The 16,412-nt window shown below is 35.6% G+C and overlaps 1 protein-coding gene across 2 annotated transcripts in view; it reads right to left on the reverse strand.

The window, feature by feature from the left end:
* Positions 1 to 1,791: 1,791 nt before the first annotated feature.
* LOC113749157 (callose synthase 9) overlaps positions 1,792 to 16,412 on the reverse strand; it is a 46,759-nt gene continuing 32,138 nt past the window's right edge. For both annotated transcript variants that reach the window (XM_027292837.1, XM_027292830.1), the window contains exons 33-52: positions 15,517 to 15,651; positions 14,533 to 14,601; positions 14,277 to 14,454; positions 13,896 to 14,010; positions 12,868 to 12,987; positions 11,789 to 11,904; positions 11,622 to 11,705; positions 11,405 to 11,517; positions 9,889 to 9,941; positions 9,631 to 9,807; positions 8,259 to 8,306; positions 7,801 to 7,959; positions 7,116 to 7,229; positions 6,946 to 7,034; positions 6,678 to 6,836; positions 6,495 to 6,597; positions 5,274 to 5,393; positions 3,596 to 3,646; positions 3,333 to 3,515; positions 1,792 to 2,269 (exon numbers count right to left, since the gene is read on the reverse strand). In XM_027292837.1, coding sequence (XP_027148638.1) covers positions 2,033 to 2,269; positions 3,333 to 3,515; positions 3,596 to 3,646; positions 5,274 to 5,393; positions 6,495 to 6,597; positions 6,678 to 6,836; positions 6,946 to 7,034; positions 7,116 to 7,229; positions 7,801 to 7,959; positions 8,259 to 8,306; positions 9,631 to 9,807; positions 9,889 to 9,941; positions 11,405 to 11,517; positions 11,622 to 11,705; positions 11,789 to 11,904; positions 12,868 to 12,987; positions 13,896 to 14,010; positions 14,277 to 14,454; positions 14,533 to 14,601; positions 15,517 to 15,651 — 2,423 coding nt within the window. In that variant the 3' untranslated portion in view covers positions 1,792 to 2,032. The remainder of the gene's footprint in view (positions 2,270 to 3,332; positions 3,516 to 3,595; positions 3,647 to 5,273; positions 5,394 to 6,494; positions 6,598 to 6,677; positions 6,837 to 6,945; positions 7,035 to 7,115; positions 7,230 to 7,800; positions 7,960 to 8,258; positions 8,307 to 9,630; positions 9,808 to 9,888; positions 9,942 to 11,404; positions 11,518 to 11,621; positions 11,706 to 11,788; positions 11,905 to 12,867; positions 12,988 to 13,895; positions 14,011 to 14,276; positions 14,455 to 14,532; positions 14,602 to 15,516; positions 15,652 to 16,412) is intronic.

Consider the following 16,412-nt stretch of genomic DNA (forward strand, 5'->3'; position numbering starts at 1 on the left):
TAAGAAAAAGTGAAAGATGGATGATACTAGTAGAAGTAGATTTTCACTCTTTTAAATTGCGTGATAATTGTTAAGTCTTTTAGGTCATCAACACTTGCAAAATGTATGTATGCAAATATTTAGTAGTACGTGTTTTGAGAAGTTCATTTCAAAAACTTCATATATCAAAGACAAATCAATGGTGCCTTTGATAAAGGATTTTTGTTAATTTTGGATATCAAATTCCCACACAAAGCCGTAAGTTGTTTAAAAAGAGTTGGATTTAAAATTTGTGTGGATGAGAGGAATATTTTTTTTTTAGCATTATGGTCCATGGTTTCAATTTTATTTGATATACATGTTAATTGAAATTCCTAATTTCATCTCTTTAATTTCTCTATTAAGCTATTGATCTATAAAATGAAGAGAGGACGATGAAATACACCGTTATTTATCAATTGCGAAATTGGTGGAGAGATCTTATAAAGTAAGAAGAAACTATGTAGTGCACTTCCATCATCCTATGTTTGTGTGGCTAGATATAAAATTCATTGGTTAAATAAATAATAATCTTGTCCAACCAATCATTCAAATCAGTTAAAGCGAGATTCAAGTTTCTAAAGTTTCCTCTAAGCTCTCACTTCCAACTATTTATGAAGCTATCACGTTGATTTAGTCCAATTCATATTCAGAAAAGTTCGCAGAAACAAGCAACAGCTTTATTCTATTAAACTATACAAAAGGAATAATCTTTTGGAGTAAAAAGGAATGAGTTTTACCAATTAAAGACACCCAAGAAGTTCAGAAATGTGCATAGCCACACGCACAGGGCACATCAATACTTACAATTTCGCAAAACGGAAAGAAGGCATTATCGCGAAAGTTACCGGCTTTTGGTGGTTTCCTGTGGGTTTAAGTTTAGGATTTACAAAAGTCAAACTGTCGTAATTGACAAAAAAGAAAGAAGGCATTATCGCGAGTTGTTGACTTCTTGTAAGAAAAAAAGAAAGAAGGCATTATAGTACCGTATAAGGTACAGCATTGGTAAACTATGTACCCATGTCAAGGTGAGGCAAATTTTACACTGTATTTAATAATTTAATTTAATACTTAAAATTAATTGAGTCAGATCTTAACATATTGAAAAATATATTTGATAATCTAATTCAATACGTAAAATTAATTGATTCAGATCTTAACATATTAAAAATAAATAATAAGTTATTCACTTATCATTTGTATTTAATAAGAGAAAATAGAACATCTACTGATATACAATTAAATAAGTAGCACTGAATTTTTTAAACAAAACTTACTCGAAAAAATAAGAAATAAATTATTCACTTATTATTTAACGCGATATACACTCAAATGCATTATATTGATATTTAACCATTTAATAACTTAATGAATTCAAATTTCATATTTCTTCAACTATTAATGGGTAACGCAGAACAACTACTTGCTCAATTTTCTCGACGGTTAAACTTAGGGCCACCCTGCCATGTACAGAGGAGTACTTTGGCATTCGACCGTTTGTTTTCTAATGCCACCACAGTTGAATGATCGCGATCAAGAGTGAATAGAAAATGCAACGAACCTTTTCCGGCTTACAATAAAATCGCATGTTTGAGCTTTTAGTTCTGTTTGTATGCTAGCAACGGTTCAGAGAGCCTGTGATAGTTTTAAATCTACAAGGCTCGTTTGCAGAAAGAAATCGAGAAGTGAAGTTGCAATGGTTAGATTTGAAGAGTTCGTAGACCTGCGCATTCAGTTATATGGTAATGGGAGCAATTAGATGCCTGGGGCAGCTGAAGAAAAGAAACGTAATGATTAAGACGGCTACAATACAGAAAATGCAGCAGAATTGTATCTCGTTTGGCAAAAGTTTACTGCATAAATTTACAATGGATTTCACTAAATAGGAAAGCTCGTGCTAAAAGCCAGAAAAAAACAAAAAGTACCTACAGAATTTTGGGGAATAGAAAATGCCCACAGCAGTCGTCTTCTATGTACATGACTAAGCTCAATGTCAGACAGCACGAGAACACCATCACAGGCCTGAGTTTGGATTGTTTCCAGCAAGGATAAGAGAGATTTCCAACCCTCGACTGAAGGCTTGGTTGAACATAAGTCGGGTTTGAAATGTTGAAATGAACGGGAACCATGAAAATAGGGCGATAGGAATGAAAATCAGCATCCCCATCCCAGCATCATATAATCGGCCAATTGAACGAACAGACTTCCACAGTCCCATCTTCTTCACCACAGGCTTCCATGCTACAGCAATCTGGTAAAGCAGCAGAATAAGTTAGAACATCAAAGACATAATTCTGATTAACACAGAGAAGAATTTTAGATGAGGTTCCCGTTGCTGAAGTTCTTGGAGGAAAAAAAGTTCCCAAAAGTTCCAGCACAACCTCAAAAACAACCAACATAAACAGAAATCTCCACTTTCACCAATACTAAGGTTCATTTTCTATCGCATATCCAATTGGAGTCAGCTGATAGACTTATACTGAATAGATGTAGACAACACAATTTATCGATTTCCAAAGATGATATCGCCGATCTGTAAGTACTGATGTCTAGCTTCTATTCAATTGCTGTCTGGACCATCTTCACATTACTGATGACAAGGATGGTTTTACCATCCAAATAGACAATCAGATAGCCCCCAAAGAGATATATGATATATAATCGAATAGAACCCTAAAAGTGCCATCCAAATTCAAGGGAATAGAGACAAAGAGGCACTATTATTTTTTCCCACTTCTACTCTACATGAGACCATAACAAATCCCCTCTAGCGGAAATGACTCTTTAACTGTTAATACTCAGAATTTGAGATTTGCATCAAGCTAATAACTTGGGAATTCAAAATCACATTCCGTGTACAGTAACTCATAAAGGTAACATCTAGTTTGTTTATTGTGAATGGTGTATAGATGTGCTAACAAGACTGAAATGCTAAGGGGATCATAAATAATGTCTGCCAAGGTGAACAGTTGAAGGCTGTAGAAACCGAGGCATGAAATTCCCAACATCTTAAATTAAGAAAGAGTATCAGAGAAGGAAATTTATACCCTCCAATAAAATTTTTCTACTACCACATATCACGTTGCTCCTTCCGATAAGTAGGCTAAGTTTCTTCTATTCATCTTGTATTTCTGGGAATCAACTTAATAGAGGTTTGTCTCTATCCACTATTCAACTTAAACTGCCAATGATGAGGATGCTTTTACCATCCAATGATGTTTTTAATGGAATGCAGCAATAGGCAGAAAAGAATTGAGCTAGATAATTGAGTAAGAAATGAAATATGAAGGACCCATATGTAATATAGGACTTACACAAAGAATTCCCCAGCCAGTGGGCAGAAAAGCTAAAATGCAAGCAAATATATCCGAAACAGACAGTTTGGTAAACACAACTGCAGCAGCTAAACCAGCCAATGCAAGTAAAAAGGAGACACCCTGGATAAAGCGCAGCACCAGCTGGAAATTAACTGATATCTTCTGACTGAAGGTGAATACCTGCACAACCCCGTGAACAGCAGAAACTAAGAATATATTTAAGTGGTTCAACAATTGGCCATTCAGGTTCAGTAGCAGACCTTGAAAAGAATTATCAGCAATGCAAACACAGCCCACGAAAACCCATATACCTACAAAAAGTTACAAATTCATGAGGTGAAACTGGAAGTGAATTAATATAAGGTAGAGTGCAAAGGACTATTTTCTATCAAAAACAACACCAAGAAGTAAGTCACAAAAGCTATGTAAATGGAACTTATTCTCTTAGAAGTCCAAATTGCCTTTACTAAAGTATTAGTTTCCCAAACAGTAAAAACACAACCACCATGCATCTTGCCTGGACCACAATTGTTAGAATTCATGAACATCATAAAAACATCAACAATTCTTCCCCTAAACCAACCAGTGAGCAATTTTTTTTTTTTTTTTTTTTGCAAATAATTCGCGTGTGTATTTTCCGCATAAAAATGTCCGAAGATCTTTTGCATCGACTAGTTGGTTCTGAACTACACTCACCAAACTGTAGGGGCAGTAAACACACACACTCTTTATTTAGCGCCATTTGGCTGGTAATTCTTAAGGTCAGAATCTGTTGCACTAAAACCTTTACAGTTCCATTAGCCCCTGTTTCCATGTTTAACATTTTTCTTAAAAAAGTTGATAAATGTTTCGCAAATAGGGGGATTAGCTATATTGCCCACCATGCTTTTCCCAAACAACAAATGCACCCCTCAATTTTGACAAAATGTATCAAAACACCTAGAAATATGGTTTACAAAAAGTTAATTAGGGAAAAATCACAAATAGATCTCTTTTTCCACTTTATTACTGCTTAGATTTAAAGCTAAGATACAAAAAAGAAAACAAAAAAAAAAATCTTCTCTCGTCAGTTCCCAACAACGGCAGCAGCCCTCTAAATAAATAAATAAACTGTCATGTACCAAGAGTTACAACAAAAGTAAATTCCATACAGGTTTTAATACTTTATGATGTACTATAATCCAATACAGATGAAGAAAAGCTCAACCAAAATTTTAGTGGACTTTTCCCTCCAATGCACGAGATACAACCACCATCCACAGTTCTACATGACTTAATTTACACAACCCAGTATCTGCTAGCCACCGCTTAAGGGCCCGTGGTGGCTTACAAGAAGCACTTCTATTGATAAAGCTTTTGGCCAAAGTACTTAATAAGTGCTTAATCATATTTGGATGCTTACTTGCATAAGTAATTTTTCTATTTGATAATACATAATTTTGAAATTCTAAAGCATATTTATCTCTTTATTGAGTTCAAAGTTTATAATAAAATTTTTAAAGTCAAAATTTTTTTAATTTTTTGAAACATAAAAGTTACTGTAAAAGCACCAACTTTGAGCTAATGCCAAAAGTGCTTTAATGGCCAAAAGCTCTATTCCTAAATTCTAGGAATGATGCCCACCAAACAAAGTGCTTTCATCTTCCAAAAGTACCTTTTTAGCAAAAACACTACAAACCCCAAACAGGGCCTACACCACTCATATGCCAAAACACATATCTGACATTGTTTCCTTAAGTAATATATATATATATATATATATATATATATCCAATGTGTGTCCCCTACAAAGATATGCACCCTGCCAATCTTTTATTTGTGTAAACTATTTCTGAGCACATCAAGATCCAATTTGTTAAAGAGTGAAAACCTTAGTTGAAAAAGAGAATCAACAAGTGAATATCTTGACGCAATCCAATACCAATTGAAGAATGTTACCGTCAATGATGTATTTGATCCTTGTATGTGCAACTTGTAAACAATGCCAAATTGGAACATGAAGAAGCGCAAACTAAGAATTGACTCCAGTAGCCTCCCCCTTAAGGTTCGGATATGAGCCTGCAAGGACAAAATAAGTGTTAGACCCAAAGTCAGAGGAGAATGAGAACACAGGCAAAATTTATGATGAAACAAAAGATTTTGTTACATCAAGTTAGAAAATGTAAATGTGCAGAAAAGAGATCATCCAGAGAATTGAACGACACAGAAGAGGAAGAAAGTTGTATCTACCAAAGCTCTCAAGTCTACATCCACCAGAACAAGAGCATTGAAAGAGAACAGACAAGGTAAAAGCATTCAAATATCTACTTTCCATTTTTTTTCACCTCCCAACACGTGGGGAAGTTTTCCTAACATGACGAAAACTTCTATCCTTTACCATCACATTGGAGTTCTCCTCCTTGTACATTATGCTCACAGGCACCAAGCATTTGTTTTGGAAACATGTGTTCAGGAAATTTTATTTATTTCTTCTTATTTCACTTTCTAGGGTCTTCAAAAGAAAGTAGAAGTGTAACTATAATGAAATGGTAGAAATCAGATGCTAAGAACTGGAAAAAGAAAGTAATCTGATCATGTTACCAGATGTAACTTAATTAATTACCCTATCATTCTAGTTTACTCTTTCGCAAGGAGTACTCCAGATTCTGAATAAGATTTGACTATATACTAAATTTGCATCACAAATGTGATTTTCATGTGCTTTTTACAATTCTACTGCTAAATCTGTAGCACACAGCAGCTTTATATAGGTTTAAAAATATCGAATGGTTTAGTTTGTCAACAGACCAAAAACCTAATTTATTAGTGCTTGCAGTAAGTTTACTAGCTAACAAGGTAACAATAATAATGCATTGAACAATATGCAAAAAACATCTAACATCCATTTTTGAGAAAAAGCAAGTTTGATAAGCACAAAAAATGCTTTCCAGAGATGCGTGAAATATGAGAATTAGCCTGACTTCATTTCCTTCCTCAAAAGGAATATATTACAATTGGTAAGGTACCACAAGGAACAATACCAGACAAGATAAAAAAGTTAATGTTTGACATAGCATAACTCCCAATATATATTGTCTTCAATGACCAACCATATTGAGTCCATAAATGACCAACATATAAAGAATATTCACCACAAGGGTCCCAAGTCAGATATCTTACCAGCTCCTCATCCCACCAAGCCTCCCAACTCTCCTCCCCTTTAACCCCAATTCCACCTCTGTAAAGAAGCCAGTTTGTCCAATCTCGAAAGTCTTCTACTGTTCTGCAAACCATATAAAAAAGCAGTGGCTTAGTATAAGAGGAATTAAATCCATTTGTGAAGCAAAGTGAGCAAACACTTACTTCTGCCACTCGAATCCTGATGGATTGAATAAATATGGAGCAAAAAGCCAAGAAATAGCCAAAAACCAGCTGCTAACAGTAAGAAGAATATATCCTATTGCACCTCCTTCATTATATCCATATGCAAGATATACCACCAACAAAAGCACCACCTCCATTCTGAGAAGGAAAAAAAATACAAAAACCACCACTTAGGTTACTAAATGAACGCATAAACACAAGCAGACATCAATTTATGTATGGAAGAGGGGGAGAAAGAGAGAGAGACCCTTTGACAAAATGACTACGGGAGTATAGCCTGTAATTTTCTGAGAATTTGATGTGCCGAACGACGAATCCTCTCCCAGTTGCTTGATACTGTTCAGAAGTATAGATGACTTCAAAGGAAATATAACCAGAGACAACAAACAAGCAGAGAATATACTTAGTAGAACATACTCTAGCACCACCATGGAGAATAGTACGGCCAAAGTAGTGGGTTCTTGTGCCCAATGAAAATGTGAAAAAGACTGTACAAAGCTGAAATTGCATAGTGACAAAACTCACAAGGGCCTGTGATGAGAAGAACAAAAGAAAATTGTAATATTCGAGGTTGTAAATACAATACCAGAAACATAGCTGGGATAAAATTGAGGTATACAAGCAACAAACGATCTATATAAACAGATAAATGAAGCATGCCAGCACCAAGGCAGAGCAAGGCTAGTCATTCAAGCATCACAAGAACTAAGGAAAATGATATACCATCCAAGTGAGGGAAGAGCATAAGAAAGGAAAAAGGGAACCATCTTCCAACTCTCCACCCATTTGATATGAACAGAAACCAAGCACAGCCCATGGAAAAAAAAAAGGAGTACTGAAAAGATAGAGCAGGGCTAATGCACGAGTAAGACTATTCGTAGAAGAGTGCTGATGCCATCTGCACCACGACATCAAATAAAAACTTTAATGTACTTCTCTTCCTGTCTCCACAGGAGATCCAATAGAAGACCTAATTTTGTATTTCATATTTCTAAAAGTGCCTATCAGGTTACCAGAGTGCATTCACCATCCTGCAAAGAATCACATTTTTGGAGGAAGAGTTTTGGGTATTAGGTGTGATTGACAAACTTCAATAGCATACCCTTAAGAAACCCTGTTCCAAGATGAAGCCCAAAACCATTGGCACAGCAGTAAAAACACCAATCTGAAACAAAAACTGAGCATTGAGGGCAGCACTCAAAGCTGTGTTGTTTAATATCCTGGCTCTAATTTGAATGGTTTCACCAACGCCGGAAAAAGCCTGAAAGAAAAAATTCAAACAGTACCATAAAGACCATAAAAACAATTAAGTTGATAGGAAAGAGGAAACTTTTAAGAACTTCTCCTGAAAATTTGTGAAAAGCAACGTCAACTTCCCTGATCAAGGACTCCCTGAAGCTAAAACATCCATGCAAATTATTTTCTATGTAACAACATGCATATATACATACAGTAAAATTCCAGCATACCAAATATACATAAAAAAGGACTGTCCACAGTTCATTGCTTGATATCCATTAAGCAATATGCAAACTTAATTCATCATCTCATAGGGCTTACCAAGTATGCTCTCCCATACAGAAAAATGTACACAGTCAACACTGTCAGCTGCACAGAATTACGGATCAGTTAGATAAGATGTAGTGTGAATCATAATTTGGCTAATAATGTAAACATTACATTCGTGCTTAGAGCAGAATCCTAAAAAGAAAACAAATTTCATTGCTCTTAGGTGCGTTTTAGTTGGGAACAGATGTAGATCAAAGTGAAGATGGACCAGAGAGGAGTGAATAGATGTTCCGAAGCTTGGAAAGGATCAACATGACGGGTAAATGAATTGAGTCAAGCAGAAGCTGGAAATATCTTGTTGCTTCAAATGAGCCATTTGGAAAAGTAAAAGGCACAGAAACCTTTTTCACATCTATTTAACAATTCAAATTTTACTTTCGGTTTTAGACATCAGATTCTCAGACGTGCAAGTTCGGGACAAAAATACAATCAATTGCTGTCACCCCTCCATTGCCATGTTTTAAATAAGCAAACAAACGGAAGCAGTCCACTAAAGGAAGCCCAAATCACATATACTCATGCAGTGCCAAATATCATTCTTAAGCACAAGCCCAAGTCATTAGCATACTTCCTAGAAGCCTCTACTATAAACAAGGACATAATCGCCAATTTTCAAGACAACCAAATTTTAGCATTCACTTTGGATAGCTACAAGGTTTTAAATGTCATAAGTTTGACATCTTTTGCACGACAAACCTAAAAGTGGTAGACAATATAACCCATATTGCTACAAAGATGTGAAGGTCATTATGTAACCAATTGCCTGGCCCATAAAAAGGGATTAATATAACAAATTGGTACTCCATAATAGGATTTACAGCACTAATAAAATTATTTTGCACAATGAGTAATTTTTTCTGTAACCAGTACTTCTGAGTATCCTATGGGCAACTATTCAACAAAATAAAGATGAAGCATGCAAGCAAGAACTAACAAGATACATGACTGACAAGTGTTACAACCCCAATTAAAAGTGTACTATACAGCTGTAATTTTGCTTATACTTTAGCAGGCTTAGAGGGTATTGTTGTGTAGCCGCTACACAAAAAAGCGCACTGCTGAATTAAAAGTCATAATGGACAAAGAGACCCATTTTGCTGCTTTTCGTCATTGATGTTCCAGTTAAGCAGATAGGAAACAAAACCGTATATTTATATATTTGATACACTTCATATCTGGATTCCAAACTCCATTAAAAGTGACTTGCAAAGTTAAAGGTTAAAAGCACCATTCTTGTCCCCTCCCAAACCCCAAATTGGCCTAAAGATTAAGCACCACTTTGGTGATTGGCTCAGGTACCAATTAAACTTTGAACCAATGAGCTCAAAAACTAGGCTGAGGTGCAACAACGCAATGGGCTTACCATGGTACAAAAGTAATAGCCCACAGTGGTGAAAAAGAACGATATCATTCTGAAGAAATCAAAGAGCTGCCCAAGTCTGTAGACATCCCTGCTAAGAACTTGTTCACCATTACCACCAGCTACCTTGCCTTCAAATAAAGCAATCTGATTGAGCCCAACATCTCTTCCTTTGCCAACCTATATAAATCTCAGTTTAGATTTATTCATCACTCTACTACTTTTCATCTTTAAAAAAATTTAAAAAAGACACAATATCACCTGAATGTACTCATGGTGGGTAATATTTCCTTGACGCAAGGTTGAATTGAATCCTGCATATTACAACAAATTAAAAAAAAAGGACAAAAAGGGAATTTTTTGTCTTGTTCTGCTCATGTGTTATAGAAGACATTCTTATGCCCTAACATACAACTAGATAGTCAAATCTTAAATAGGCTTACAAATCATAAAGCAAAAGACAGACAACACAGAAACATGATGAGTTAATGCAATCAGGCAATGTGGCATATACTGACACAGAAAAACGTTAACACCATATTTTTGTAATGCTGAAATATGAAGTACTCACAATGATTACATATATCTAGACCCTCACTCAGCAAATTGGTAAAGTAGTTTGTTGATATCAGACCAGTATATTTAAATACTGCAAACTGAGTGAATCAACATATCCCATCCCACTTATGGGGGTAACCAAAGGAAATAATGAATAGCTCCTGTCAGCTTGGAGCAGAAAATTCAGAATCAAGTCCATAACCTAAACATAAATAGACAAAAACAACTGCAGAAATTGTCTGTAATCGAAGTGCTCGAGTTCTTCAACATGCAATAAGCAACATGAAGAAAAAACAAGCAACCATTTTGTCAAGAAGAATTCAGCGGTGCCTTCTGAGCCATGTCCAAAGGGAGACAAATGCAACCTGGTATCGGTGTAAGATTGGCTGTAATCGAAGTGCTTGAGATCTTCACATTCAATAAGCAACATGAAGAAAAAACATGCAACTAGTTTGTCAAGAAGAATTCAGTGATGCCTTCTAAGCCATGTCCAAAGGGAGACAAATGCAATCTGGTATCAGTGTAAGCAAAGCAAGATGCTTGACACAGTTGAAAGAACAAATGCATTTGAAATGCATGTATAACAGATATCTCTCCAAAAGCGTGAAAGAAATAACCAAGACTGTTCAGACACCAAGAAGCAATAAATCAACCATCTTTTATACAATACTAAACTTCAACGCATATGCAAAAAGGAAAAAAATCAGTAAATGGAATGCAAAATTTTGATATGCTCGAAGGATCCCGCTGAAATTCACAGGTATAATACAAATATGGATAGAAATCATAAAAGAATATTTTGTTGTTACATGCTCAATTATGCAGAATTTGGAATTACTAAAACACTCATAGGTCGAAAATTAAATATAAACATCATCCTGAAAGTTTCCATTAACTAGCTAATCTAATAATTCTTAAGTCTCCAACTCCTTAAGCCATGGAAGCTAGCACTTAGAAAAAGATGCTAGGCATCTTGCATCGTCAAATCTTTCCTGAATTGACAGCTGATACGGCGGTTGAACATTCTAAAGCTAAATCATACTCCTACACAAAATATAGCAAATGTTTGTAATAGAATTGGATGGAAGATAAAAGAGTGGGAATGCAAGTTTGACATTGTAATTCCTATTCAAAAGTAGTCATCTGCAGTATAGGGAAACATTAAAAAAAAAAAAAAAAAACTCTATAATGGCAATTTGCCTAGCATAGTTAGTTGTACCCGCATATATGTCTTCACTGATGTTAATTACACGAGACGCCTTGCTGATACCACCTCGAGTTATATGGAAAACTCTATCAAAGACATCTGGATGGCCATAGTGCATTCGAACCCTATAAGACAAATTGAAATTTCAATAAAGGAGGATCAGATATAAGAAAAAGCAGGAAATCATACACACGAACAATAGCAAATTTTATAACAAACAGGATCTTACTTCAAGGGCTTGGCCAGAACACGCTGACCAAGTGTCACAAAGCTAGTTTCTTGGTTGGACATGAATAACGCCAAAGAAGAGACACTGCATCATTTGCTGAAGAATTAGTAACTGATTGTTAGCAACAAAAGAGAACACCACCATATAAATATTGAATTGAGAAATACCTTCCCGTAAATACATGCTCCCTAACACCAAGAATAGTAGGAGCATGAATCCCATGATCACGATGGAATTCTTCTAAAAGATTTCTCATTTTCAAAGCTTCCTCGAAATAATTATCCTATTAAAAAAAATAAATGAGCTCTCGAAAAACAAGGCAACATTAAGAAACGACCAAGAAAAAGAAGATAAAAAGCAATGACATGAATGGGAGAAAACAAAGCAATAAGCATGTTGGCTGCTGCTTTCCATCCACATTATGAATTGCCCTGAACCACGAATTACCCTAAATTAAGGGCAATTTGGGCACCTAAGTTTTGTCAAATTTACAGGCTCCTCTCCTACAGTTTCGCTCATTATGCTTACCTCCCTAATCAGGCATATATCTCATAATCTGTTGACACAACAAAGGTACAGAGACACGCAAAAAACTTAGTGCCCACTTCTTCAGGCATGGAACAAACATACAGCCAGCTTGTACTGATCCTAATTCACCTCCATCCAACAGTGCATGTGCTCATGGTCAAAACCAATATTGATGAACACCCCGGTAATTAATATTTTGAGAAGGGTGGATATGAGGGTGAGTAGAAGAGAGGGCAGAAGGAAGGACAGAGCTAGGTCAAGAGGGAGGAGAAATGGTTTAGCTGTATGCTCAGAGGGATCCCAAGAGGAAGAAGGTGGAGCGGGAGAATGAGGAGATTGAGCACAAGGAAGAAAGGGGCGAAGTCAGCAGAGAGAAATGCATGCAGGAGAGGAGTATCATCCAAAGTCAAACTGGAGCTCATTTAATTTCTTCTCCTGATTTCAAAACAATATTGCTCTGTTACACAACCACATGGACCAGAGGTAGGAACAATTAATCCTCAAACCCAAATAAGAGTCTGTGCATATTTTCATTTTGCACTACAAATTTATGCATGACTCTGCATTGTTAAGATTTTCCAAGGATATCCAGACATACTAACATCACGTAGCAAAATCATCTGCAGTTATATCTACAACTTATGCTTCTGAAACAGAGGTTAATTTGAAGGGCCTGGTGAAGATATTATCAGCAGCTGTTGAAACAGATACCTCTTACCTGATTCATGTCAATCGTCTGCATTGCATTTCCACGTGTAAATATAACTGCATGATTTTGATTTTCAGGCTTCCCTTCACCAAGTTTTGGATTCCCTGGCAATTTTACAGAATAGATTTCCTGCATTTTCATTAGAAGGAAACCCCACCTTAGAATTTAAAAATTTACATTACAGAATTTTGTTATAAAGCATTTTAGCTGATCATACTATCATAGTGCAGCTAAAGAGCCACAAGATAAGAATCACTGGTTTCCAGGAGAGACTGCAGAAACAAGTCATGTAAATGAGAAGCTGACTAAGAACACACAGCAACTTAGAGTAATAACAATACATACGCATTGACATAATTAATATACCATAGTCATCACCTCCTGTATCAGGATCCTCAACATCTAGTGGTAAATGAAGGCTCTTGCAGTTACCAATTAATATCAGAAATTTGACATTTGACCAAAAAAATATAATTCACTTCATGGTTGCAACTGTAAAACTTAAAATTGTTAACACCACCATTACTCAATCTGATTCAGCACTTTAATCTCCACAATTTTCACCACCCTGCATCATCCAAATATTACATACAGATTGGATGGTAAAATATTCACCCATGGAGTAGATGTCTTAATATGATGACACATTGATTAATGAAATTAAACGTACATTCAAATCATGTTTCTAACTTTTTAAAGTACAAGAATAAACCATATGGAGAAGCATCCAAAGCCACCATATCCAAGTTGCTGACAAAAAGAACCAACAACGATACTGTTAACAGTTCTCCAATGAAAATAAATTCTAACACTCATAACAGTTTTTGGAATTTCTTATCAGCAATCAAAATAACCCAGTGCTTTTCTCCACTATTCAGTTTCCAACCAAATAATTTCATCTAAACCTTTTTAGTTCAAACAGAAAAATAAGCTAAAAATCAATAAAATACAAAGAAAAAAAGGAAGAGAACAATTTTTCACTTGTAATGCCCAGAAATTCAAAAAAAAAAAAAAAGAAAAGAGAAACAGTTGAAAACCTGATCCTTCCCGTTGATATCAGCCTTTACAAGTTTTGAGTAATATTCGGTATGTACTTTACCATCCTTCAGGGTCTCGACCACATCAATGAAGGCAACTCGAAGAGCTTCGTTTCTATATCAAAGGTATGCAAAAGAAGAACAAACTGATAAGCGAACAAACTAAGAACTAGCATACGCAATATAATGCATTATGTAGATACAGATATTATTCATGTTTTTGGGTGGAAGGAAAGAGCCAAAGGAGGAAGTTGCAAGAATATCCAAGTGGCTCTTTTGAGGACCAAAAGGCCAAGACAATGATGTACCAAATCATAGAGAAAAAGTTACAGCATGCAATCAGTAGTAGATGCATCACATGCTATACACACAATACTCTACCTTTGCATTAATAATGCAATATCAGCAGCCTCAGGCTTTCGCTCTTCTTTCTGCTTTCCGTATATTTGACATGTAACTACATATGTGAACTTCAAATCTGCCTGAGCTCTTGCTTCGGGAGACAACTCAAAGCCTTGAATATCCATAACTTCATATTTGGAGATTGCAGATTCCATATCTGAGCACAACTAACAGACAATAAAGATCTATCCAAGCAGCCAAAAACAACAAATCTAGTGTTCTTAGATTGGCCAACCTCCAGCCATCATTCTTTCCAAATAGGCTTGAAGCATGAGAGCCTTTCTGTAGTACATCATCCCCCGTACTGCAATTGGACAATGAGCAAACATCAAACAAGGACGTCAACAAATAGAAGAGAAATAAGCATTCCTTATCCAAGAAGTTATGAGAGCATACCCAGGACCATGTTCTGGAAGACAATTATGACCTTCAAATAAAAGCAACTGTCCACATACATTTATAGATATTTCATGCAGAAAGCAAGAACATCTGAAACATATATGTGCAAGTAACAATAAGGATGTTCAAAACAACAGTGAATTGGATAGCTTCTTCGTTCTCCATGAGGCTATACACTGGATGTTAATCTTATCAATCTAATTCCATAATGCCTCTGTTTTCCTTCTAAAATCTCTTCAATTAGAGATCATTTTATTCCTGAGCTCCTAAAACACCCAGTCTGAACCTTTCTCAGTCCTCCCTCTTACTCTTAAAATCCTTCAGTAGTATACTGGATTAAGTATTTCCAGTTTCTTTGCACCCCCCCCCCCCCAAAAAAAAAATAATAATAAAGCATTGGGGACACCAAGCCCCCCATCTTTCTGTAGTGCCTCTTTCTTTCAAATTTTCTCCTTCATAAAAACGTTAAGCTCAAAATGAGCTCGCTTTCACCTTTTGAATTTTAATTTTACTCTTTTCAATTTACTTGCTTCTTTCTCTACAACACAATAACTGCTTATTGGAGATATTGATATTAGAATTGGTAATAAAATCTCTGCTTCATTTCTATTCACTTGATTTCTGTTTCACATACATGAAGTTCAATCCTATAATCTCTCCAACCATTTTATCTTCTTCCCAGCCCAATTACTGGTCATGGGTGCTTTGAAAGAAAAATGCTCCATCGCAAACCAACTAGCCAAAATGTTCACAAGCCATGAGGAAAGTCGTAGACCAATAAGAAAGAATAAAAAATTCTAGATTTGAAGGGAGAAAGTACCAGTTCTAGCCAATGTTTGTCCTCGGTAAGAAGCCCAAAAACGAAGTTCAAGGATGTCATTTGGATTATCATTAAGTTCTGACTCAGAAGCATTTTCATCACGGCCAATCCGAGCAAGAAAGTTTTTCCATTCATCTGCATTCAATAATTTAGAAATTTGTAAAAAGTAGAGTAGGCTAGAAGACCCACAAAAAGCAAAGCAACTGGACACAAATTTAAACCATATGGCATTTAAAGATCAATAAAGAAAAAAAACCAGAGTATGTTTTAAGGATTTCTGAATAACAAGTATAGCAAGGACTCTTAAGGAAGCTACAATCAAAAACAGAATTTGCAAAACAAGTTTCATCATAAAAAATGGGCATAGAAGTCTTCAGAACCTAAAAGTTTTTAAACTTGAAAAGTCCTGATACCCACAAATACTTTTGCAACAAGAATAATTACGAAGTTATCTAATGATTCACTCATAATCCAATTTATTTTGTTTGTTGGCACAAATTGGTTAAATTAATGACAGGCATTCCGAAAACCTAGTGCAGGAGGAGCAAACCACTATAGGATGGGAAAATGCAGCGAACTACTTATTGACGGACTATATGAGAAAATGACGAGTGGAAACTTTCGACCAATGGACAGGTATACAGACATAACTTCAAATACTCATGCAATACTATTGGGGTCTGTTGGATTTATGGATATATACGTTTAAGGAAGACTTTTGAATCAACGGATATAACATCACTAAAATTACATTTTAAATTACCATCAGAGTGAAGAGATATACAAATAATTGAGGAAAAAACTGAAGAACTGAAAAGCTCAGGGGTTAATTATTGAAGTTCTAGATTTTCCTTTCTTCTTCATATGATTAAAAGTTCAAGTCTTTCACTCTGCCG

Source organism: Coffea eugenioides, chromosome 1 (genome assembly GCF_003713205.1).
Source record: "Coffea eugenioides isolate CCC68of chromosome 1, Ceug_1.0, whole genome shotgun sequence".
Classification (NCBI taxonomy): Eukaryota; Viridiplantae; Streptophyta; class Magnoliopsida; order Gentianales; family Rubiaceae; genus Coffea; species Coffea eugenioides.